A 26276-nucleotide genomic window follows, 5' to 3' on the forward strand; every position below is an offset into this window, starting at 1 on the left:
GGCGGCGCACAAAATCACGGCCGGTTGTGATACAGCCTGGAATCGAACCAGGGTCTGTAGTGACACCTCTAGCACTGAGATGCAGTTGCCTTAGACCGCTGAGCCATTCGGGAGCCCGATAAGGCATATGTTGTGTTCTGTAGGTTGAATGCTGAATGTTAGTGCTGTTCTGGACATCCTTCCTGCTAACAGGTTTGTCAGGCGGTTGGATCTACCTGGAACGTATGAGACTGTGTACAACGGTCACAAGGATACAGTAGTTCTCTGCGGTTGTTTTAATCTACTGTTAAAAGTGCTAAGACACTGTGTGTGTGACCATTGGCCACCAATTACGTGTCTCTCCTGTCACCTGCCGGTCGAGACAGAGGAGAGGAGCGTCATTGGTGGCCACAGCTCATAAACTGAATGTTGGCGTCATTGGTGGCCACCGGTCAATGTTCACAAGTATAGTTCTCTGTGAGTGTTTTATTTACTGCTAAAAGTGTTAAGATATATTGATAAATTCATCCTCACTCTAGAACCTAAACAGGAGAATATCACACACACACACACACACACACACAAAACCCAAGACGAAATATGATCAATGAAAACATACAGAACTATACAATACAATTTATTGAACAGATGAGCTCAGTGAAACAATGTTGTCAACCACAAAAAAAGGACTGCTTCAGAAGAATATAAAATGTACACTTCAAATATTTAAAAAAGACGCCCTAAAGTAGAACAGGCAAAGTACACGGGTCATGTAAAGTGGTTGTTCCACTGGATATCATAAGGTGAATGCACCAATTTGTAAGTCGCTCTGGATAAGAGCGTCTGCTAAATGACTTAAATGTAATGTAAATGTCATTCAGACGCCGTGGCAACATAAATGTGTCGTCTATTTCGCTACAAAGAAAAAAAAGTTGTATAAAATACATTCCCTGTACAGACAATAACTGGGTACTGGAAATTGAAAAGACGTCTGAAAAGCAAGACTTGGGGTCAATTCCATTTCAATTCAGGAAGTAAACTGAAATTACAATTTTCCTCTATTAATTCTCTATGAGAACATTTTGAAATTGGACCCTGCTGAGAAGTGCTTACAAAAAACATTCTAACTAATATTCATTTTCATATTGGAGACAATATTTGACAATTCTTATGGACCAAGGCTGGGCTTCTATGGTGCATGTTTCAACAAAAAGACACACACAGGGCAAAAATAAGTGTACCATCATTTTGTACCATCTTTTTGACTCTTTTTCAGCTGAATTTGTAAACAGTTTTTTTTGCATTTGTGAAACCCACCAAAATTATTTTTGCTGCTTTTACGACCAAACAAACATGTATTCTGCAACTAACTACCATCAGTTATGACTTCTTCGGCAAACATGAAGTCATTGACCAGGGTATTATGCAGGTGAAACATCTCATCGTTGTCTTGGTTTCCAGGACCGAGCACTATAGTCCCAGTAAATCTTACCTTTCACATCTTTACTTGCTGTGTGTCCGAATACCTCAGGCACTGCAGCCAGTCAGAGACAGGTCTGGAAGACCAGGGAGCTGGGAGGTCAAGGGTTAAAGTTAATTCCTAGTGGCCCATCATGGAGGACCCCAGTCACAGGGATATCAGATTGTTGATGTATAGGGGCAAGAGGTGGTGGGAGAATACAGGTTTATGCTTTCTTTCTGGGGCAAAATGTCTGCCATTGCATCATCTGGATAGGAACTACATATTTGTGGTGAGGTCTTGGATGAGTTTCCTCCTTACATTGTAAAGCACTTTGGAGTGTCTGGAGAAGTGCTATATCAATCAAATAAATTATTATTATTATTCTTAGGAGATGAGAGGTGTAGCTGGGTGCTGGCTAGCTGGGTGGGGGGGCTCAGAGGGCCTCTACTGGCTGACGGAGGGGTGGTCGGGGGTTGTAGGTGTTAAGAAACTCGGACCATCTGGGCTACATCGTCTTCTCCTGCCTGGGCGGCCAGCTCTGCCTGTTGCTGAGGAAGAGAAGGCGAGAGAGAGAGAGAGGAAGGTACCAGTCAACCTAAACATGTACATTCTATAACATCATGTACAGTGCCTTCGGAAAGTATTCAGACCCCTTGACTTTTTTCCACATTTTGTTACGTTACAGCCTTATTCTAACATGGATTAAATAGCAATGAATGTACACACAACACCCCATAATGACAAAGCGAAAACAGGCTTTCAGAAATTTTAGCAAATATATTAAAAATAAAAAACAAATACCTTATTTACATAATTATTCAAGACTTTGCTATGAGACTCGAAATTAAACTCAGGTGCATCCTGTTTCCATTGATCATCCTTGAGATGTTTCTACAATTTGGAGTACACCTGTGGTAAATTCAATTGATTGGACATGATTTGGGAAGGCACACACCTGTCTATACAAGATCCCGCAGTTGACAGTGTATGTCAGAGCAAATACCAAGTTATGAGGTCGAAGGAATTGTCTGTTGAGCTCCGAGACAGGATTGTGTCGAGGCACAGATCTGGGGAAGGGTACCAAAAAAGTTCTGCAGCATTGAAGGTCCCCAAGAACACAGTGGCCTCTATCGCTCTTAATTGGAAGAAGTTTGGAACCACCAAGACTCTTCCTATAGCTGGCCACCCGGCCAAACTGAGCAATCGGGGGAGAAGGGCCTTGGTCAGGGAGGTGCCCAAAAACCTGATGGTCACTGACAGAGCTCCAGAGTTCCTCTGTGGAGATGGGGGAACCTTCTAGAAGGACAACCATCTCTGCAGCACTACACCAATCAGGCCTTTATGGTAGAGTGGCCAGACGAAAGCCACTACTCAGTAAAAAGGCACATGACATCCCGCTTGGAGTTTGCCAACAGGCACCTGAAGACTCTCAGACCATAAGAAACACGATTCTCTGGTCTGATGAAGCCAAGATTTAACTCTTTGGCCTGAGTGCCAAGCGTCACATCTAGAGGAAACCTGGCATCATCCCTACGGTGAAGCATGGTGGTGGCAGCATCATGCTGTGGGGATGTTTTTCAGTGGCAGGAACTGGTAGACGAGTCAGGATCGAGGGAAAGATGAACGGAGAAAAGTAGAGAGATCATTGATGAAAACCTGCTCCAGAGCACTCAGGACCTCAGACTCGGGTAAAGGTTCACCTTTCAACAGGACAACGACCCTAAGCACACAGCCAAGACAATGCAGGAGTGGCTTCAGGGCAAGTCTCTGTATGTCCTTGAATGGCCCAGCCAGAACCCGTACTTGAACCCGATCGAACATCTCTGGAGAGACCTGAAAATTGCTGTGCAGTGATGCTCCCCATCCAACCTGACAGAAATTGAGAGGATCTGCAGAGAACAATGGGAGAAACTCCCTAAATACAGGTGTGTCAAGCTTGTAGCATCATACCCAAGACGACTCGAGGCTGTAATCGCTGCCAAAGGTGCTTCAACAAAGTACTGAGTAAAGGGTATGAATACTTATGTAAAATGTGATATTTCATTATTATTATTTATTTTTAATTTGCAAAAATGTATTGTGTGTGGATTGATGAGGGGGAAAAAAAACTAATTAATTAATTTTAGAATAAGGCTGTAATGTAACAAAACGTGGGTCAAGGGGTCTGAATACTTTCAGAATGCACTGTACATTACAGCATTTCCCATTCTAAAAGCTATTATTATTATTATTATTATCATCTATGTGTATTTTTTATAAAACCTGAAAAGACTGGCACTAGTAAGGATTCTTTTAATTGTATAATGGCGGTTATAGTGAGGAAGCAGATTGAGATAGCCAGTAGGACCTCAACTCATCCCCCTCCTGAATATTTGGTTGTGGTTCCCCCTCACCAGCTCTCTTACCAGGGCCAGGGCCATCTCCTCCCTCTCCTTGGGAGAGAAGAAGCGTCCTCCGTCTCCCCTCTTGCGCTGCATGGCGTGACGGTGACGGGACTCGTGCAGGTATTTCTGCAAAACAGAGACAGACAAACGTTAGTCACTAACACTGTTCTTTCAGTCAAGCATCAGAAGAACATAATCAATTCCCATACTTCATAGTGAAAGCCCTTCAGAAAAGCGTGAGACCATTCTGACTCATCCTTCTCTTTGGGGGGTCTTTCTCTCAGCCTCTAGCTTGGCACTGTCATAGCCTAACGCTAACCCTACTACGTCAGCTGACGCTTGTCAGATGTGGCAGGGCAAAGAGAAACCCTGCTGCAAGCTGCCCAGTGACACGAGCCTACCAGACCAGGTAAATTCCTTCTTACTTCAAGGCAAGCAACACTGAACTGTGAATGAGAGCACTAGTTGTTCTGGACGACTGTCTGATCTCGCTTTCCATAGCCGATGTGAGTAAGACCTTAAACAGGTTAACATTCACAAGGCAAAATTAAATAAAAATGTGTTCACAAAATTAAAAAATACATTCAAAACGCCGTGGAGCCAGACAAATTACCAGGACGCTTACTTAATAGCATGATTTGATCAGCTGGCAAATGTCTTCAGACATTTTCAACCTCTCCCTGACCCAGTCTGTAAAACCTACATGTTTCAAGCAGAGCTCCATAGTCCCTGTGTCCAAGAAAGCCAAGGTAACCTGTCTAAATGACTATCGCCCCATAGCACTCAACTGTAGCTATGAAATGCTTTGAAAGGCTGGTCAGGGCTCACATCAACACCATCATCCCAGAAATCCTGGGTCCAATCTAATTCACATACCGCCCGACCACAGATGATGCAATCTCTATTGCACTCCACACTGCCCTTTCCCACCTGGACAAAATAAACACCTATGTGAGAATGCTGTTCTTTGCCTACAGCTCAGCGTTCAACAACATAGTGCCCTCCAAGCTCATCACTAAGCTCAGGACCCTGGGAATGAACACCCCCCTCTGCAACTGGATCCTGGACTTCCTGACAGGCTGCCCCCAGGTGGTGAGGGTAGGCAACAACGGGGCGGCAGGGTAGCCTACTGGTTAGAGTGTTGGACTAATAACCGAAAGGTTGCAAGTTCTGATCCCCGAGCTGGCAAGGTACAAATTTGTCGTTCTGCCCCTGAACAGGCAGTTAACCCACTGTTCCTAGGCTGTCATTGAAAATAAGAATTTGTTTTTACCTTTATTTAACTAGGCAAGTCAGTTAAATAAAATAAAAATAAAAACACATCCGCCACACTGACCCGCAACACGGGGGCCCCTCAGTGGTGTGTGTTTTAAGGCTTCGTCATCCTTCAGTTGGCTGGTGCCTTGCCAAACTCGGCTAGCCGAACGAACTGAACGAGTGTGCTCGCATACTTCCTTAAAAGACCTTCGCTTGTATAAGCAATAGTAGTGTTTTGAGAAGCTGTAGCCAGTATACACGTCCTCAAAGTCAGAAATTATCTAAATAGATTTATTGAGTTGTCATTAATTTTGGGATTTTTGCCGAGGAGAGCTTAGCCTCGCAATTTTACATCTAACTAAGATGTTGAGTGCAGTATTTCTCAACAATAAAAAAAAAAAAAGTTGTGCATGAAAGCAAGTTGTCTCTCATTGAATGACAACAAAGACTTTACTGAAGAATCCCTGCCAATCACCGACGAAGGAGCGTAGAATTCGGCTCCGAACTTTGTCTCACCTCTAGAATTGTTTTGGTGTGCCCCCGCCAAAGTCCAAAACGAACAAAAACGTCACAAAATATGGATAAACTCTAACGAACAGTTTCGGCTGGGAAGCACGCGGACGCCTTTATTGCCCTCCCTGTTCAACCACGACTGCTTGGCCGCGCACGACTCCAACACCATCATTAAGTTTACTGAAGGCACGACGTGGTTGGCCTGATCACCGATGACGGTGAGACAGCCTATAGGGAGGAGGTCAGTGACTTGTTGTTGTCCTGGCACCACAATGACAACAACCTGTACCTCAACACGATCAAGACAAAAGGAACCGATCGTGGACTACAGGAAACGGAGGGCCGGGTTGCCCCCATCGACAGGGCTGTAGTGGAGCGGGTCAAGAGCTTCACGTTCCTCTGTCCTCTTCACTAGTTTCTAGTTTTTATTAGTCGTATGTACGGTATACATCGTCCAATGAAATGCTTACTTATAGGTTCCTTATAGAACAATGCAACAACAATAAGAAATAATGAAAGATAAGAACAGGAACATAAAGTAAATGTCTCAGTAGAATATAATAAACATTGTAGCATCAGTATAATACAGGAAGGCACAATTTATAGAACAAAATATTTACACGTGTATTGGGAAAGGGGGATGGTGGGGCAAGTGTATAAATTGAGCAGTATAGTAAGGGTCTGGAAGCAGCAGTTGTGATGTTTGCTAAGGTGCAGAGAATCAGAGCAGTTGGTCAGTCCAGTCTGTCCAGTCTGAGCCTGTTGGTATCAGACCTCATGCTCTGATACCATCTGCCCAACGGGAAGGGAGAGAACAGCTCACGGTTGGAGTGTGTGGGGTCTGTGATGATGCTGCGTACCTTCCTTATGAACCGTTTCCGAGGAGATGTCCTGGATGGGGTGGAAGCACGGTCCCAGTGATGTATTGGGCCGTCTTTACCACCCGCTGGAGGGCCTTGCGGTAGTGGATGGAGCACCATTCCCTTACCAGGCCATGATGCGACCAGTCAAGACACTCTCGATGGTGCTGGGATAGTATTTGGAGAGGACCTGGGGCGGCATGTCAAATTTCTTCAGAGTGTGCAAAGCCTTCATCAAGGCAAAGGGTGTCTACTTTGAAGAATCTCAAATATATTTTGATTTGTTCAGCACTTTTTTGGTTACTACATGATTCCATATGTGCTATTTCATAGTATTGATATCTTCACTATTATTCTACAATGTAGAAAATAGTCAAAATAAAGAAAAACCCTCTGCATATAGTGGGGTCGCCATTTTAGTATCAGAAACTCCAGGACGGGTGAACAGCATCTCGCAATGTTTTCAACTTCGGTACGCTAGGAATTGTTTATGAGGAAACATTCCCAGACCGACCGACTCTTACCAGAAGCCACCGTTCGAGGCATTCGAAATACGGAGAAGACGTCTGGTTGAATAGCAGAGTCGAGTGTGTTTTCCGTAAGCTACGTCTCAGTAAAAATAACGACATTCCCTTCCCTGATGTCCCTTTGCGTTTATAGCCTTGCTCAGAGTTCCAGTGATTGGACATTAGCCATCAGAGTATTAGGAAGACGAGGCCGTGTAGCCCGTCTTTCAGCCTAGCTTGGAGTCCAGTTTTCCTTCCTCTTCTTCGTCGTCGGCGTTGCCTTAAGTCATCAGAAGGAATTATCATGGTCCACATACACCAACACAGTCTCGAAGAGGGCACGACAACACCTTTTACCTCTCAGGAGGCTGAAAAGATTTGGCATGGACCCTCAGCTCCTCAAAAATGTCTACAACTGCACCATTGAAAGCATCTTGACTGGCTGCATCACTGCTTGGTATGTCAACTGCTTGGCATCTGACCGCAGGGCGCAACAGAGGGTAGTGCGTACGGCCCAGTACATCACTGGGGCCAAGGTCCCTGCCATCCAGAACCTCTATACCAGGCGGTGTCAGAGGAAGGCCCCCCCCCCCCAAAAAATAATTGCCAAATACTGCAGTCACCCAAGTAATAGACCGTTCTCTCTGCTAACGCAATGCAAGAGGTACCGATGCACAGAGTCTGGAACCAACAGGACGCTGAACTTCTACCCCCAAGTCAAGAGACCGCTAAATAGCTAATCAATAGCCACCTGGACTATCTTCATTGATAATTTTAGCAATAGCTCTTGACTCATCACATACGCTGCTGCTACTGTTTATTATATATCCTGTTGCCTAGTAACCGATGTGAAATGGCTAGCTAGTTATGGCTACTCACCCTCCTCTCCAGCTTGGCTCAGGCCTGTCATCACACACTAACCCTAACCCAGGCTACTCGCCCTCCTCTCCAGCTTGGCTCAGGCCTGTCATCACACACTAACCCTAACCCAGGCCACTCACCATCCTATCTTTGGGGATCTTGCCCTCTGCCTCCAGCTTGGATCGGGCCTGTCATCACACACTAACCCTAACCCAGGCTACTCACCCTCCTCTCTTTGGGGATCTTGCCCTCTGCCTCCAGCTTGGCGCGGGCCTGTCTTCTCTTCAGGATGCGATGGTACTGTTTAGCGTTGACGTACAGAGGTTCCTCCTCTAGCATCTCAGCCCCAGGTAGAGGGATACGCTGCATACCAGGCACCGCACCTCCGCTGGGCATCATCTAGCAGGGAGAGACAAACTAGTTAGAGGAACCGCACCTCCGCTAGGCATCATCTAGCGGGGAGAGACAAACACACACACATGGCATCATCTAGCAGGGAGAGACAAACACACACATGGCATCATCTAGCGGGGAGAGACAAACACACACACATGGCATCATCTAGCAGGGAGAGACAAACACACACATGGCATCATCTAGCAGGGAGAGACAAACACACACACATGGCATCATCTAGCAGGGAGGGACAAACACACACACATGGCATCATCTAGCAGGGAGGGACAAACACACACATGGCATCATCTAGCAGGGAGAGACAAATACACACATGGCATCATCTAGCAGGGAGAGACAAACACACACATGGCATCATCTAGCAGGGAGGGACAAACACACACATGGCATCATCTAGCAGGGAGGGACAAACACACACATGGCATCATCTAGCAGGGAGAGACAAACACACACATGGCATCATCTAGCAGGGAGGGACAAACACACACATGGCATGTGCCTGACAGAGACCATTCTTTCCAATAAAACACCCCATACCATAGAGATTGTGTAATATCTAATTCACTGCCCAATACCTTACTGAGTCTAGGTAAGAATTATGTGTGTGCGGATTCAGTTTGGGCTCTAATAACCAGGAAATGACACACTACGGGCTCTGTAATAACCAGGTAATGACACACTACAGGCTCTGTAATAACCAGGTAATGACACACTACAGGCTCTGTAATAACCAGGTAATGACACACTACAGGCTCTGTAATAACCAGGTAATGACACACTACAGGCTCTGTAATAACCAGGTAATGACACACTACAGGCTCTGTAATAACCAGGTAATGACACACTACAGGCTCTGTAATAACCAGGTAATGACACACTACAGGCTCTGTAATAACCAGGTAATGACACACTACAGGCTCTGTAATAACCAGGTAATGACACACTACAGGCTCTGTAATAACCAGGTAATGACACACTACAGGCTCTGTAATAACCAGGTAATGACACACTACAGGCTCTGTAATAACCAGGTAATGACACACTACAGGCTCTGTAATAACCAGGTAATGACACACTACAGGCTCTGTAATAACACACTACAGGCTCTGTAATAACCAGGTAATGACACACTACAGGCTCTGTAATAACCAGGTAATGACACACTACAGGCTCTGTGATAACCAGGTAATGACACACTACAGGTTCTGTAATAACCAGGTAATAACACACTACAGGCTCTGTAATAACCAGGTAATGACACACTACAGGTTCTGTAATAACCAGGTAATAACACACTACAGGTTCTGTAATAACAGACCCGGTGCTCCAACCCCCTCAGTGATCTAGGTAATGTGTGGGTGTATCTGGAGGGCTTACCATGACCATGGCACCGGTGTTCATCATGTTGCCAGAGACCGGCAGGGTGACGGTCACAGTGCCCTGCTGTCCACTGTTGGTAGTGGTGGTGTTGGCGCCCCCCGTCTGTACCATCTGGGCCCCCGCCAGGCTGCCTGCTGGGATGGTGATCATTCCTGGGGAGAAAAAGCCTCCTTATCACCACCACCATCACCATTACTATAGTCATCAGATTGACATTCCACTCCACTCGCGGCACCAGAAGGTACGTGACGGCATATAACTAACAGCTTTTGAGAATGTACAGAACGTATACTACTGGAAGTGCGAGTGTGTGTGTGTGTGTGTGTGTTGCACACGTTCGTGTCTGTGTAAATGTATTGGTCGCGTACATAGATTTGCAGATGTTATCACAGGGGCAGCGAAATTATTGTGAAATGTGTAAAGTAAATAAAGTGTGTGTGTGTGTGTGTGTGTGTGTGTGTGTGTGTAGGCATGCGTGTGGCCATGCATATCAGTGTGTGTGTGTGTGTGTGTGTGTGTGTGTGTGTGTGTAGGCATGCGTGTGGCCATGCATATCAGTGTGTGTGTGTGTGTATGTGTGTGTCTGTGTGTGTAATGTAAACAAACCCTGTTGGAGGACAGTGCCGTCTGCGTTGACTGGCTGGTAGACGATGGTATGGCCGTCAGCTGTCTGCGCCAGCTGCTGGCCCTGCTGCAACTGGATCTGCTGGCCCTGCTGCAACTGGACCTGCTGGCCCTGCTGCAACTGGACCTGCTGGCCCTGTAGGAACACACCGGACTGGGTCATATATGACTACAGGTAAAGTAAGTAGCATCAGCCTTGGCTTGTGCCAACTGGAACGGCTCATAGGAGTAGGAGCCCATCTCCTGTTTCTGTAGCGTGAGACAACTTGATGTACAAGAACAGGGCCTTAACCCCAAATTTTTACATCTGCGTGCAGTTTGAAGGGAGTTGTTAACTAGCGCAGTTGCCAACTAGCGTTAGCATAATGACTGTAAGTCTATGCTAGCAGATAGCGCAATGACTAAGTCTATGGGTAACGCTAGTCAGCATTGGCTCACAAAACGACCTCGAACTTCCTTCTGGGCAAGTAGATAGTGAGCTTCATTGTCAAAAATCCAGAAGAATCCGTATAAATAACCCCTCAATTGAGAAGGAGTTACAGAAAGAGCCCGAGGGCAGATGAGTCGAAGTCGAGATTGAAGCCGGATTTGGAGGTAAGTAACTGCCTGATCTGTGTTCTTCAAAACGTTCTTGTCGGTTATAAGTAATGATAGTGGATACATTTGTGAAAATAAAGTAAAAAATAAAAATAATTTTTTTTTTTTACAAAATAGCAAAGTTGGGTCGGAGCAGCCACACAGTCCGGGGTCACTCCTGACCCTACATACAGGATCACACCGTACGGGGCCACTCCTGACCCTACATACAGGAACACACAGTCCGGGGCCACTCCTGACCCTACATACAGGATCACACCGTACGGGGCCACTCCTGACCCTACATCCAGGAACACACACACCAGAGTTTACACACTCACAGGTCTTACTCATATCTCAAATGTGCGTAATAAGAGGTGTGTAGTTCATCACGTGGAAGTTGAACTAATTGTGTGTGCTTGTGTGTGTGTATACATGCGCCGGTGTGTGTGTGGGAGAGTGTGCACATGCGCCTGTGTGAGAGAGTGTGTGCATGTGCCTGTGTGTGTGTGTGTGTGTGTGAGAGAGTGTGTGCATGTGCCTGTGTGTGTGGGAGAGTGTGTGCATGTGCCTGTGTGTGTGGGAGAGTGTGCGTGTGTGCGTGTGTGTGTGTGTGTGTGCGTGTGTGTGTGTGTGTGTGCGTGTGTGTGAGAGAGAGTGTGTGCATGCGCCTGTGTGTGTATATACCTGGTTCTGTCCGGCTGTGATGGCTTGTTGTGGCTGTTGGATGATGATCTGTTGTGGTTGACCCTGCTGTCCTCCTAGCTGTAACATCTGGCCGTTCTGCAGCTGGATCTGCTGACCCCCTAGATGGATCGTCTGGCCGTTCTGTAGCTGGATCTGCTGACCACCCTGTAGCTGGATCTGACAGTGAAACATGATCAGATGATAGCTTTGTGTTCGTAATATCATTCCAACTCCTGAATCTGGCTCAAAGAAATACGATTACTAGAATGGGAAAAGCCCTTAAGACCACTGCAATTTGACTGCATCCTCATTGAATGGATTCTAGTAAATATATTTCTGTATGGTTTTTCTTCTTCCTCCCATTCCTCACCTGTTGTAGTCCCTGTCCTCCAGACACAGGCACCTGCATGATGGTCTGTCCTTGTCCCCCACCCATAGCCTGCACCATGATGGGTTGCCCTGACGACGTGATCAACTGCCCTCCGCTCACCTGCACCATCAGGGGCTGACCCTGGACCTGTGTGTGTGTGGGGGGGGGAGGGGTTAAGTTCATTGCTTCATTTGGTTGTTAATTTGTCAATAGAAATCATCCAATGTATAGCTTCATATAAAATAACCGTTTCATGGCACAGCCAGAGTTCCATAGAATGCCATGCATATCATTCAGGCGTATGAATTGACATTTCTGACAAAGCATTCCTGCTTTTAGGAAATAAAATGATAAATACACACACACACACACACACTTGGAATGGAGCCAGCTCTTTGAGTTGACACTATGCGGAAAACAAAGTCAAATACGATGGACAACAAGATGGCCGAACTATTGTTTCAAAATGTTGATACCTCCATTAAAAAGGAGTTACATTGCAGTTCAGAACAGCGATAGCCTAATAGCATGCTAGCGGTGCTCAGTGCACTGAGATGGGTGGATGGAAGAGGGTCATGCAGTACACTGTGAAACTGAGTGACAGTCAGGCCGGCGGTCACACCACTACCTGGAGTGTCTGCACCTGCTGGCCAGAGGCCGTCATTACAGCCGCCTCGGTCTGCAGCTGCACTGCCGTCACTGTGCCCTGAGTCTGCAGACAAGGCAGCATACGTTGGATCACTTTGAGCAAGGCGAGGAGCAGAATCCCTAATCTTAATCACATCACTAGTAGATATATTTGGGGAAGCAAGGTGATGTTGATATCAGTGATTCTGCATAACAAGAGACGCCTCGTCCCAGAGGTCCCAGAGAGGTGTGACAATAGACGCCTCGTCCCAGAGAGGTATAACAATTGTTTGATAATATAAGCAGTATAATTGCATTTCCATGTAAAATGTCCCATGAGCAATTACATGTGAAATTCACCAAATTGGGTGTCAAATGAACACTAAGATATTTAGATTTTTATTAAGGCATATATTCATTTTTTAAAACCATTTTCCATCGTAAAAATGAGAAATAAGCAAAGTCTTTGATTTCTAGTCAAATAGATGAAAAAAGGGCCTTTGAAAACATTTAGCATAAAAATACTTAAATATATGTAAAATTCTTGGGTGACCCGACCAAATTCACGTAGAAAATGTGTTTTATAGATCTGTCATTCTCGTTGAAAGCAAGCGCAAGAAGCGGTAGATCTGTTCTATGTGAGATATTTCTATGCTTCCCGTTCTTAAAAGTTACGTTTTTTTTTTGCATCTTTTACTTTCGGTTTGGTACACCAGCGTCAAACAGCTAAAAATACAATATTTTTGGTTATGGAAAAGATTTCTCAGCTGTTTAGATAGTACAATGAATCTCTACACTATACATGCTTGTTGTGTCAAACTGAAATTAGGCAAACTACTAGAATTTGAACAACCAGGAAATGGCGACGAATCTTAGAAAAAAAAAGTTTTAGATCACAGTACCAATAATTGCTTCTCATACATTCGAGGTATGTACACTACGTGACCAAAAGTATGTGGAGACCTGTTCCTCGAACATCTCATTCCAAAATCATGGGCATTAATATGGAGTTGGTCCCCCCCTTCGCTGCTATAACAGCCTCCACTCTTCTGGGAAGGTGTTCCACTAGATGTTGGAACATTGCTGCTATAACAGCCTCCACTCTTCTGGGAAGGCGTTCCACTAGATGTTGGAACATTGCTGCTATAACAGCCTCCACTCTTCTGGGAAGGCGTTCCACTAGATGTTGAACACTACTGCGGGGACCTGCTTCCATTCAGCCACAAGAGCATTAGTGAGGTGTTGTGCGATTTTTGCGCAATTCGGCCCGGCTTGCAGATGGTGTTCCAATTCGTCCTAAAGGTGTTCGATGGAGTCGAGGTCAGGGCTCTGTGCAGGCCAGTCAAGTTATTCCACACCGATCTCAACAAACAATTTCTGTATGGACCTTGCTTTGTGCACAGGGGCATTGTCATGCTGAAACAGGAGAGGGCCTTCTCCAAACTGTTGCCATAAAGTTGGAAGCACAGAATCGTCTAGAATGTCAGTGTATGCTGTAGCGTTAAGATTCCCTGCACCTGAACTAAGGGACCTATTATTCCTGCTCCATCAAACCTTACAGTTGACACTATGCATTGGGGCAGGTAGCGTTCTCCTGGCCTCCGCCAAACCCAGATTCTTCCATCGGACTACCAGATGGTGAAGCGTAATTCATCATTCCAGAGAACGCATTTCCACTGCTCCAGAGTTTAATGTCGGCGAGCTTTACACCACTCCAGCTGACGCTTGGCATTGCGCATGGTGATCTTAGGCTTGTGTGCGACTGCACGGCCACGGAAACCCACTACATGAAGCTTCCGACAAACAGTTATTGGGCTGACGTTGCTTCTAGAGGCAGTTTGGAACTCGGTAGTGAGTGTTGCAACCGAGGACAGACGATTTTTACGTGTTATGCGCTTCAGCAATCGGCGATCCCATTCTGTGAGCTTATGTGGCCTACCACTTAGCGGCTGAGCCGTTGTTGCTCCTAGACATTTCCACTTCACAATAACAGCACATACAGTTGACCGGGGCCACTCTAGCAGGGCAGAAACCTGATGAACTGACTTGTTGGAAAGGTGGCATCCTATGACGGGGCCACGTTGAAAGTCACTGAGCTCTTCAGTAAGGCCATTCTACTGCCAATGTGTGTCTATGGAGATTGCATGGCTGTGTGCTCGATTTTATACACCTGTCAGCAATGGGTGTTGCTAAAATAGCCGAATCCACTAATTTGAAGGGGTGTCCACATACCTTCGTATATATAGTGTATTTGAACCAATTATTTAATAAAAATGTAAATTGTAAAATATAATTTAGTTGCTAATGGCAGCCTGCAGTACCCTGGTCAGCCTTCAACTTGAGTAACTCAAAGAGAGCATGCAGCACGGAGCTACCCTGCAACGTCAGTTCCTGGAGTAGAGCTAGCCTGCAACGTCACTCCCTGGAGTAGAGCTAGCCTGCAACGTCAGTTCCTGGAGTAGATCAAACTGCACATGTTACAGACCACCTTCTGCCCCCAGCTGTGCCCTGGACACCATATGTGAATTGATTGCCCCCCATCTATCTTCAGAGCTCGTGCTGCTAGGTGATCTAAACTGTGACATGCTTAACACCCCGGCCATCCTACAATCTAAGCTTGATGCCCTCAATCTCACACAAATTATCAATGAACCCACCAGGTACAACCCCAAATCCATAAACACGGGCACCCTCATAGATATCATCCTATCCAACTTGCCCTCCAAATACACCTCTGCTGTTTTCAACCAAGATCTCAGCGATCACTGCCTGCATCCATAATGGGTCTGCGGTCAAACAATCACCCCTCATCACTGTCAAACGCTCCCTAAAACACTTCAGCGAGCAGGCCTTTCTAATCGACCTGGCCCGGGTATCTTGGAAGGATATTGACCTCATTCCGTCAGTAGAGGATGCCTGGTTATTCTTTAAAAGTGCCTTCCTCATCATCTTAAATAAGCATGCCCCAAACAAAAAATGTAGAACCAGGAAAAGATAGTCCTTGGTTCTCTCCAGACCTGACTGCCCTTGACCAGCACAAAAACATCCTGTGGCGTTCTGCATTAGCATCGAACAGCCCCCGAGATATGCAACTTTCAGGGAAGTTAGGAACAAATATACACAGGCAGTTAGGAAAGCTAAGGCTAGCTTTTTCAAACAGAAATTTGCATCTTGTAGCACAAACTCAAAAAAGTTCTGGGCACTGTAAAGTCCATGGAGAATAAGAGCACCTCCTCTCAACTGCCCACTGCACTGGCTAGGAAACACTGTTACCACCGATAAATCCATGAGAATTTCAAGAAGCATTTTTCTACAGCTGGCCAAGCTTTCCACCTGGCTACCCCTACCCCAGTCAACAGCCCTGCGCTCCCCCCAGCAACTCGCCCAAACCTCCACCACTTCTTCACCCAAATAGCTGCAAAATCTGGACCCTCTCTTTCTAAAATTATCTGCCAAAATTGTGCAACCCCTTTTACTAGCCTGTTCAACCTCTCTTTCGTATCGTCTGAGATTACCATAGATTTGAAAGCTGCCGCAGTCATCATATTCTACCCTGCCTGTCTTTGAAAGCCAAGTTAAACAGATTACCAACCATTTCGAATCTCACCGCACCTTCTCCACTATGCAATCTGGTTTCAGAGCTGGTCATGGGTGCACCTCAGCCACGCTCAAGGTCCTAAACGATATCATAACCGCCATCGATAAGAGACAATACTGTGCAGCTGTATTTATCGACCTGGCTAAGGCTTTCGACTCTGTCAATCACCACATTCTTATCGGCAGACTCAATAGCCTTGGCTTCTCAAATGATTGCCTTGCCTGGTCCACCAACTACTTCTCTGATAGAGCTCAGTGTGTTAAATCGGAGGGCCTGTTGTCCGGACCTCTGGCAGTCTCTATGGGGGTACCACAGGGTTCAATTCTCGGGCCAACTCTTTTCTCTGTATACATCAACGATGTCGCTCTTGCTGCTTGCGATTCCCTGATCCACCTCTACGCAGACAACACCATTCTGTATACCTCTGGCCCTTCTTTGGACACTGTGTTAACTAACCTCCGAATGAGCTTCAATGCCATACAACTCTCCTTCCGTGGCCTCCAACTGCTCTTAAATGCAAGTAAAACTAAATGCATGCTCTTCAACGGATCGCTGCCCGCACATGCCCGCCCGTATCACTACTCTGGACGGTTCTGACTTAGAATATGTGGACAACTACAAATACCTAGGTGTCTGGTTAGACCGTAAACTCTCCTTCCAGACTCACATTAAACATCTCCAATCCAAAATGAAATCTAGAGTCAGCTTCCTATTTCGCAACAAAGCATCCTTCACTCATGCTGCCAAACATACCATCGTAAAACTGACCATCCTACCGATACTCGACTTCAGCGATGTCATTTACAAAACAGCCTCCAACACCAACAGCCTCCAACACCCTACTCAGCAAATTGGATGCAGTCTATCACAGTGCCATCCGTTTTGTCACCAAAGTCCCATATACTACCCACCACTGCAACCTGTATGCTCTCGTTGGCTGGCCCTCGCTTCATACTCGTCGCCAAACCCACTGGCTCCAGGTGATCTACAAGTCTCTGCTAGGTAAAGCCCCACCTTATCTCAGCTCACTGATCACCATAGCAGCACCCACCCGTAGCACGCGCTCCAGCAGGTAAATCTCACTGGTCACCCCCAAAGCCAATTCCTCCTTTGGCCACCTCTCCTTCCAGTTCTCTGCTGCCAATGACTGGAACGAACTGCAAAAATCTCTGAAGCTGGAGACTCTTACCTCTCTCACTAGCTTTAAGCACCAGCTGTCAGAGCAGGTCACAGATCACCGCACCTATATATTGCTCATCTGTAAATAGCCCATCCAATCTACCTCATCCCCATACTGTATTTATTTATCTTGCTCCTTTGCACCCCAGTATCTCTACTTGCACATTCATCTTCTGCACATCCTACCATTCCAGTGTTTAATTGCTATATTGAAATTCCTTCACCACCATGGCTTATTTATTGCCTTCCCTCTCTTATCCTACCTCATTTGCACAAGCTGCATATAGATTGTTCTATTGTATTATTGACTGTATGTTTGTTTATTACATCTGTAACTGTGTTGTTGTATGTGTCGAACTGCTTTGCTTTATCTTAGCCAGATCGCAGTTTCAAATGAGAACTTGTTCTCAACTAGCCTACCTGGTTAAATAAAAGGTAAAATAAAAATAAATAAAACATTTTTTTTAAACAGTACAGTATGAAGATGGAGAAGGAGTTTTAGCCTAATGGAATTCCCTGATCACACTTGTAGGCGATGTCATGGCGATGTTGGCTAGCAAAGCGCATGTGTAGAAACACATCGTCGGGTCTAACCGCCGTCTCCCGCCCAACTGCGCGCCGTCAACTCAGTCACTCCTTCGATATAAAGTTGTGTTTGACGAAAATTCAAACCTGTCAGTTTGTCACTTTCACAAGGTTGGAGTAATAACATGTTCAACTACTTAAGACATGGGATCCAATCTAGGTTATGCCATTCGATGTTGAGAAAATGAACAACTAAAAAGGAAGAATCTTTCACTTCTCTCATTGACTTCTAAAAACCCCAAACCCCAGCCTGGTCTGTTTGATCTGTTTCGCAAGTGTTCCTCTGGGTTTAGACACTGTGATGTTATGTCTCCATGAGACGCCATCTTAACCAAATTCATTTTCTATTTGTATACAAATAAGATGAATTACTCCTGACAGTGGAAGAACTGCTCTGGCGCACTGCATGAAACAGAGGCCTGCTTCACCCTCACCAGAGGCTGCCGAACTATCTACCTTCAAAAGTCTGACAAGGCGCTGCGCGTGGTTTCAGACGACACGCCATCCCCGCTCTTCCAAAGAGAAAGGGACATATTTTTTAGTTCTATGCGGCGATGGAGCCGGTGTTTGAACTAAGGCTGAGGTAAAAATAAACTGCACATAGTGTTCTACGCTGCTTCTCAGTCTAAATGTCTGTATCGCAACAATCTAGTTTTGTTTATTTTCCTTTTTATGAGTGTTTGTGTCCGCTTGTTCTCATGTCTTTTTTGTCTCCTCTCCTTCTGTGCTGTGATCGTGCACCTTCCTATTTACACACACCAAGCCCCTCCCCCTGACATCAGGCCCCGCCCCCTAGCACTCACACCAAAGATGAGAGATCACCATTTGCTCTCTGACGAACGGTTTCAACTCACTATTTGCATTTGAGGTTTGGTCCAACATAATTATTTTACTGCAACAGAGAAGTATTTTTATTTTATTTTTTAAATAGAGTTTGAAATGTTATGTCTGAACTCTTCAAAATTGTTTGCATGCTGTTCAAACAGTTGGGAGACAGACAGAAGAGTGTGTTCATAATTCAACTGTTCCACCTTGTTAGCGAGCAAACAGGTCCAAGTCGGAATATAAAGATTAGCTGGCTACTCACTAGCACTTGAGCCTTTGCCTGAGAGACTGTTTATGAGACCTGTGTTAATGTTCTAGAACACCTGCTACACAAAGTTGGTCATTATTAGTGAATATGCATTATACAAGGTTCTGGTTAAATTTGGAACAAAAAGGGCATTTTCAGAGACCGACTTGAAAGCCAGATCAGTTATTATTGCCAAAAAGCAGGTTAAACTATTATATTATTAGTGGGTGTTATGGTTGTGGTAGGCTTATATTTAGCCAAGGTATAAATTTTCACCAGCTCCGAATTCATTCGATTATTGGGGACTGTTTGAAATGCAGTGTATTTGACCTTTTAAATTTGTACAACAAATTTTATTTAAAAGATCAAGATATACATTGTTAAAAATCACTCATGAATTTGAAAAAAAAAACCTAGATATGATTTTAAGGCCTAACTGATTGAGAGGTTTGAACATGAATTCAAACCAGCAGCAGCTCATAGTAGAAAGTTACCCACCTGTTGTTGTATCTGTCCATTAGACGTCTGCACTACTATCTGCTCCCCAGTCGAGGTGGTGGCGGTGGTGTACTCCATGGTCAGCTTGTCACTTCCTGTTATTTTCACTTCCTGTTAAGTACAGAGTTTTGTCAATAAAATGTGAAGCAGGTTGGTTGGGATGTCAATACCAAGGTTAGGGTCACAAAAGCAATAATAGCCTATGACAGTGTTTTCCCAATATTCATTTAGCAGCCGAGGCCTCATTGTTGCCACCGCTGCAAAAAAAAATGTAATTTAGTCATATATGTTTCTGCCAAGACGCGCTTTTAAATTGATAGTTGTTGGCTCAATGACTGGAAGTCTATGGGAACAGGTAGCATGTAATTGCGCTAAAGTTAGTGGCAATGAAACACCATTTTCCATCACCATGCTAGCATAGATAGAACAATGAGCCAGATATTTCACCGGAAAGTATCAAATGTGCATCCGGTTGCCGTTCCCACTCACTACCAAATATGGGAATGAGGGGAAGCCCAGTGGCCGGCAGTGGGAGAAGATGGAGCGAGATGGACTTGGGTCGACATTTAGCTAATTTTCTCCTCAATGAAACATGTTGATGTCAATACAGTTTTCTGTTTCCAAAACTAAAATATGTAGCGAAAAAGTGGACTACGTTTTGTAGACTTTACCAAAGTTTTTTTTTTAAGTTTAAAAAATGGGATTGTTTAAAAGGAGTGCAAGGGCGAATTGAGTTATTGCACACGTGCACTTCAGAGTAGGCATTCCCTGATGGAAATATGCACATACAATGCTAGAAAGTGCCAAAAGGATCTCGCTAGCTCGTGCTTGGCTCTGCCCACCTCCTTGCTTGTTCTCCCCACTATGTTGTTTCATTTGCTCCCATTGAAAACTAGAGGCTCTGGTCTATCTTGGGTTAGCCCCAGATGTTGTGTATAGACTACCACAGTATGAGTCATAATACACATAAAACCTAGTGGTCAAACAGGGAAATGGTTCCAATCGTTTTTTCCCCCACCATTCATTTTTCCCCATAGGGGATTTTAGAAACACTTAATAAGGCCTGTGTTTGGTGTAGGCTTACCCTGACGTGACGTTTTGATAACCATGTAAATCTGTCGAGCACAACGTGACTTTTATCAAAATACACTGCTCAAAAAAATAAAGGGAACACTTAAACAACACAATGTAACTCCAAGTCAATCACACTTCTGTGAAATCAAACTGTCCACTTAGGAAGCAACACTGATTGACAATACATTTCACATGCTGTTGTGCAAATGGAATAGACAAAAGGTGGAAATTATAGGCAATTAGCAAGACACCCCCCAAAACAGGAGTGATTCTGCAGGTGGTGACCACAGACCACTTCTCAGTTCCTATGCTTCCTGGCTGATGTTTTGGTCACTTTTGAATGCTGGCGGTGCTCTCACTCTAGTGGTAGCATGAGACGGAGTCTACAACCCACACAAGTGGCTCAGGTATTGCAGTTCATCCAGGATGGCACATCAATGCGAACTGTGGCAAAAAGGTTTGCTGTGTCTGTCAGCGTAGTGTCCAGAGCATGCAGGCGCTACCAGGAGACAGGCCAGTACATCAGGAGACGTGGAGGAGGCCGTAGGAGGGCAACAACCCAGCAGCAGGACCGGTACCTCCGCCTTAGTGCAAGGAGGTGCACTGCCAGCGCCCTGCAAAATGACCTCCAGCAGTCCACAAATGTGCATGTGTCTGCTCAAACGGTCATAAAACAGACTCCATGAGGGTGGTATGAGGGCCCGACGTCCACAGGTGGGGGTTGTGCTTACAGCCCAACACCATGCAGGACGTTTGGCATTTGCCAGAGAACACCAAGATTGGCAAATTCGCCACTGGCGCCCTGTGCTCTTCACAGATGAAAGCAGGTTCACACTGAGCACATGAGCACATGTGACAGACGTGACAGAGTCTGGAGACGCCGTGGAGAACGTTCTGCTGCCTGCAACATCCTCCAGCATGACCGGTTTGGCGATGGGTCAGTCATGGTGTGGGGTGGCATTTCTTTGTGGGGCCGCACAGCCCTCCATGGGCTCGCTAGAGGTAGCCTGACTGCCATTAGGTACCGAGATGAGATCCTCAGACCCCTTGTGAGACCATATGCTGACACATGCACATTTGTGGCCTGCTGGAGGTCATTTTGCAGGGCTCTGGCAGTGCACCTCCTTGCACTAAGGCGGAGGTACCGGACCTGCTGCTGGGTTGTTGCCCTCCTACGGCCTCCTCCACGTCTCCTGATGTACTGGCCTGTCTCCTGGTAGCGCCTGCATGCTCTGGACACTACGCTGACAGACACAGCAAACCTTTTTGCCACAGTTCGCATTGATGTGCCATCCTGGATGAACTGCACTACCTGAGCCACTTGTGTGGGTTGTAGACTCCGTCTCATGCTACCACTAGAGTGAGAGCACCGCCAGCATTCAAAAGTGACCAAAACATCAGCCAGGAAGCATAGGAACTGAGAAGTGGTCTGTGGTCACCACCTGCAAATTCACTCCTGTTTTGGGGGGTGTCTTGCTAATTGCCTATAATTTCCACCTTTTGTCTATTCCATTTGCACAACAGCATGTGAAATGTATTGTCAATCAGTGTTGCTTCCTAAGTGGACAGTTTGATTTCACAGAAGTGTGATTGACTTGGAGTTACATTGTGTTGTTTAAGTGTTCCCTTTATTTTTTTGAGCAGTGTATTTGCCTGTATTTACCCCTCCAAAATTAGGTGCTAAAAGTGGCTGTCAAAGAACTATAAATGCCATGATAATCTGGACGAGACTGCCGAATGGAGGCAAAGGTTTAAAAAAATCTCTGGATTAACTATATAATGTTAGCTACATGTAGTAAAGAATAAATGGACAATTCTGTGAACTGTCTTGTGCAAGTTTTAAATTGACAAAATAACTGTTAGCAAAGGTGTCCGCTAGAGATGACGTGCAAGAGCTGGCTGGGATTTGTAGTTATGCATGATGCCTACATTGATGCTAATTAGGATTTTTGAATCTGAGAGTAAATAGAGTCGAATATATGAATAAAAGTCACCTTGTCCGAGAGAGATTTACATGGTTATGAAAACATCACGCCAGGGTAACCCCGTCTGGCATTTCTAATCACCTTGTTATATACGCCAAGTTGCTCTCTCAGAATATCACAATGGACCTGCAACTTTGACTTTCTCCACTTCCGCTCTATAATTTCCCTTTAAATGTATTTGTTTCCTCACCACATCCAACGGGCTCTCGGTTTGGATGTGTCCATTTTCAACTTTACTGGAGCTATGGCATCGGTGGTTGCCATTCATTTGTTATTAAAGTTATCAACTAAATCATCACATGAGGAAGGCGGAATAGGTGGTGGTGTATTGTTCATACACAATAAAATCTGCATCAACGTCAGAGGTAAGATAGCGTTTCTTAATAATGCGTTCAGTATTACCCTGTGCTGTGGGCAACAAGTCAGTAAAAAAAATATAGTTTTGATCAGATAACATCAACAATAGAGAATATGTCAGTAGAAAGCCTCTTGGTAATAACCAGGTCCAGACTATGGCTGTGGTTATGGTTATGGCTGGGCCCAGTAGAAAGCCTTGGTAATAACCAGGTCCAGACTATAGCTGTGGTTATGGTTATGGCTGGGCCCAGTAGAAAGCCTCTTGGTAATAACCAGGTCCAGACTATGGTTGTGGTTGTGGTTATGGCTGGGCCCAGTAGAAAGCCTCTTAGTAATAACCAGGTCCAGACTATGGCTGTGGTTATGGCTGAGCCCAGTAACATGTTGGATAAAGTCCATAGAGCAAAAAAGATTCATAAATTCAATGGCCTTTGTCAACATGAATATTACAATCGCCCAAAACAATGATTTGTATCATAGTTCTCAAGGACAACAGACATTAGTTCAGAGAAATCAGTAAATAAAGTGGGGCAGTGTTTTGTTGGCCTCTACAGGGTTATAGCCAGCACTGGTGGCTGACATTTAAACAGTATAGCATGATGCTCAAAAGACCTAAAGTTGCCAAACAAAATGTCCTTACAGCTGAGAGCATTAATAATAATAATAGAGGCTGCCACCCCACACCTGTTTCCCGATAGAGTATGAAAAGCTGTAGTCCAGGGGGAAGCTGTAGTCCAGGGGGAGGCTTCAATAAGAGCGGCACTAGTCGGATGACAGCCATGTTTCAGTGAGAAACATGCAATCCACTTTGCGCTCAGTAAAAGAGGTCATTCACAAGAAAGGTTTTTTTTGTGATTCCTCTAACATTTAAAAGCGCCACATTCAATGAGTGTGGGCCACTGCCGAGGTAACCAATGGAATAACAATCAAATAATGAACATTTTCTGACAGTCTCCAATCTTTTAGAATGGTAGGAAATGACAGTTTGTATAAACTCACTAGAAGGTGGAGTTAGAGGAAGCTAAATTAGGTTACTCACAATAACCATAGTGCCATTTCTACAGGAGTCGAAACGCTTTCCAAGTCCTCTGTTGCTTATTCTGACAGGGAGAACTGGAGCACTACCAGGCCCTGTCCGTCAGTCTCTAAAACAGTTTGATGTTGCTGGAAATAATCCTGAAACCCCTGCGGTTAGGGTGAACCCCGTCTCTTTTAACTTTAATGTGGCAGGTGAGGAGGAGGTTAATTACCCTAACCTGCTACCTACGTTCTCCTAACCTGCTACAAAAGGTAACTTGAAAACCCCATTGCGAGACAGACTCTGCATACTATCCATTTTTGCTAACTTTGCTTTGTCTTCAGTCTAATCGTTTCCTGTTCTTTGCACTCAGGCTAAACCACAGAAGCATATGAAAATATGTGGTCTTCAGTGATGGTTTTATTGGATAGCTAGCAAATTGTAAACAATTACCCATACCTATAAGTGAGTACTATTTTAAATGTTAAACTTTGGTTGCCAATTATATTACATGACTGTTGCCTTGCTTCTAAGGGTGCGTTTGTAAATTCACTCTGGCTATCTACAGCGATTTCAGAGCACTCTCGCCTGAGTGTGCCAGAGCGCAGAATAACTGACGAATTTACGAATACACCCTAAGTGTATTGTGATGGTAACATTAATGACACTTTTTTTTTATCTCTGCAAGCTAGCTTGACTTGCTATAAAGTTATTTTATTTTTAATCAAACTAGGCAAGTCAGTTAATAAAAACTATATCTTATTTACAATGACGACCTACCCCGGCCAAAACCTAACTACGCTGGGACAATTGTGTGCCGCCCTAAAGACTCCCAATCACAGCCGGTCATGATATAGCCTGGAATCGAACCAGGGTCTGTAGTGACACCTCTTGCCTTAGACCGCTGCGCCACTCGGGAGCCCTTGGAGAAATAAATTAGAGAAAGAAGTTGAGGAAAAAGTAACTAAATATGTTTTATTATCAACTGAAACGTTTAGTCTTTGTTTGATACTGTTGCTAGCAAAACATTTCGCTAGGTACTGTAACCCGCTAACGTTAGTTAGCTTGAGAAAAGGCCAAAATATGATCTTCGTTAGCTAACTGGATAGTTTACTAACTAGCAAGTAAACAACTGAAACTGTCTTGAATGAAAAGGTAATATTTTGCTATCTCCCAAAACCAATGCGATCTCTGGTTAGAGACTTGTCCATCTTGCATTAAACACTACAATTGTCTGTAGTGGGACATTACTCAGTTTACATGATGTACAGAGTAATTATATAATTTCCCGCATTCGGTTAGAGGTGGGGGAAAAAATAATACTGCTGCAACCTGATTGGCTAAACATTCGGGATTAACATTTAGCCACTTGTGTTTCATAAGAAAAGTATGCATATTTTGTCACATTAAATAAAAGTCAAGGAGGAAATAGAAGCTTATGCAGCCTGAATTGAGAATGGTTTAGATACGAATGTATTGCCGGCTGCATACAATGCGTTCAGACAGCAAACTGAAACGACTCAATATCGCCATCTGCCGACCATATGCTGCAGAATGGCCTGCATACACCAACCATCATGCAGCAAATCAATACAAAAGCTAGCTACATTTGTTGAAGGGCATATTGTTGCGCCGAGTTTTGTTTTGTCTTTGTTCTAGCTAGCTAACAATTAATGTAGCCTACCAAACATTCAGTCTTTGTTTGATACTGTTGGTAGCAAAACGTTTCGCTAGGTATTGTACACAGCTGTATACATATCTTGATAAAAGGCGAACATATGATCTTAGTTAGCTAACTGGATAGTTTACTAGCTAGCAAGTAAACAACTAAGGTAGTCTGTAGAAAGTCTCACATACAGAGCGGAGGCATGTTGGAAATGCATGCATATTTGCGTATATCATTTGCTTTGTTTACAAAACGACACCATTATTTATTGGCTTCATTCAAATCCAACGTTGCATTTATCGTGCAACTCTATCTCGGTCGCGCAAGTTGACTAGCAAGGAATTAGTTTTACTAACATCATACTGAAATCATTAGAGTTCGTAATTTAACATTCGATTCCTGTATTTTGTAGCGTTAGTAATTTGGTTGGTCAATGACAAACCAATCCGTGCCGACAACTAGCATAGCCTTCAATCGGACCTCTCTTACCGTGTCTTCGCTGTCCGGTATCCTTCTGATTGGCTCCAGTACAGGGTTCTAAAGCCCAATCACCAAAGTGAGCGGACAAAATGGCGCAAAAGAAACAGCGATGTCGAAGAGATGCATGTGATCTTTTAGACGAAGATAGACGAAAAAGGCCGATCTATCACCCGGTATTTATTTTAGTATGTAATCTCTAACAAGCGTTACCACTGCATAAATTAGTAAAAATGCATCAATATCAATGCATTTAGGAAAATA

At 44.7% G+C, this 26276-nt stretch overlaps 1 protein-coding gene across 6 annotated transcripts; it reads right to left on the reverse strand.

Moving 5' to 3' along the window:
• Positions 1-599: 599 nt before the first annotated feature.
• LOC129829506 (nuclear transcription factor Y subunit alpha-like) lies at positions 600-26218 on the reverse strand. 6 transcript variants are annotated; one of them, XM_055891227.1, is made up of 10 exons: positions 26025-26218; positions 19436-19546; positions 12505-12588; positions 11877-12023; positions 11507-11683; positions 10226-10379; positions 9617-9771; positions 8048-8221; positions 3847-3951; positions 600-1989 (listed from the first exon to the last, which is right to left on the reverse strand). In XM_055891227.1, the coding sequence occupies exons 2-10, from the start codon at positions 19511-19513 to the stop codon at positions 1924-1926; spliced, it is 1140 nt and encodes a 379-aa protein (XP_055747202.1). In that variant the 5' UTR covers positions 19514-19546; positions 26025-26218; the 3' UTR covers positions 600-1923. The 6 variants fall into 6 exon arrangements, with proteins under 6 accessions (XP_055747202.1, XP_055747199.1, XP_055747200.1 ...); XM_055891224.1 differs by having other exon boundaries at positions 9617-9789; XM_055891225.1 differs by having other exon boundaries at positions 12502-12588.
• Between the last annotated feature and the right edge of the window lie 58 nt (positions 26219-26276).

Source organism: Salvelinus fontinalis, chromosome 31 (genome assembly GCF_029448725.1).
Source record: "Salvelinus fontinalis isolate EN_2023a chromosome 31, ASM2944872v1, whole genome shotgun sequence".
In the NCBI taxonomy this organism is placed as follows: Eukaryota; Metazoa; Chordata; class Actinopteri; order Salmoniformes; family Salmonidae; genus Salvelinus; species Salvelinus fontinalis.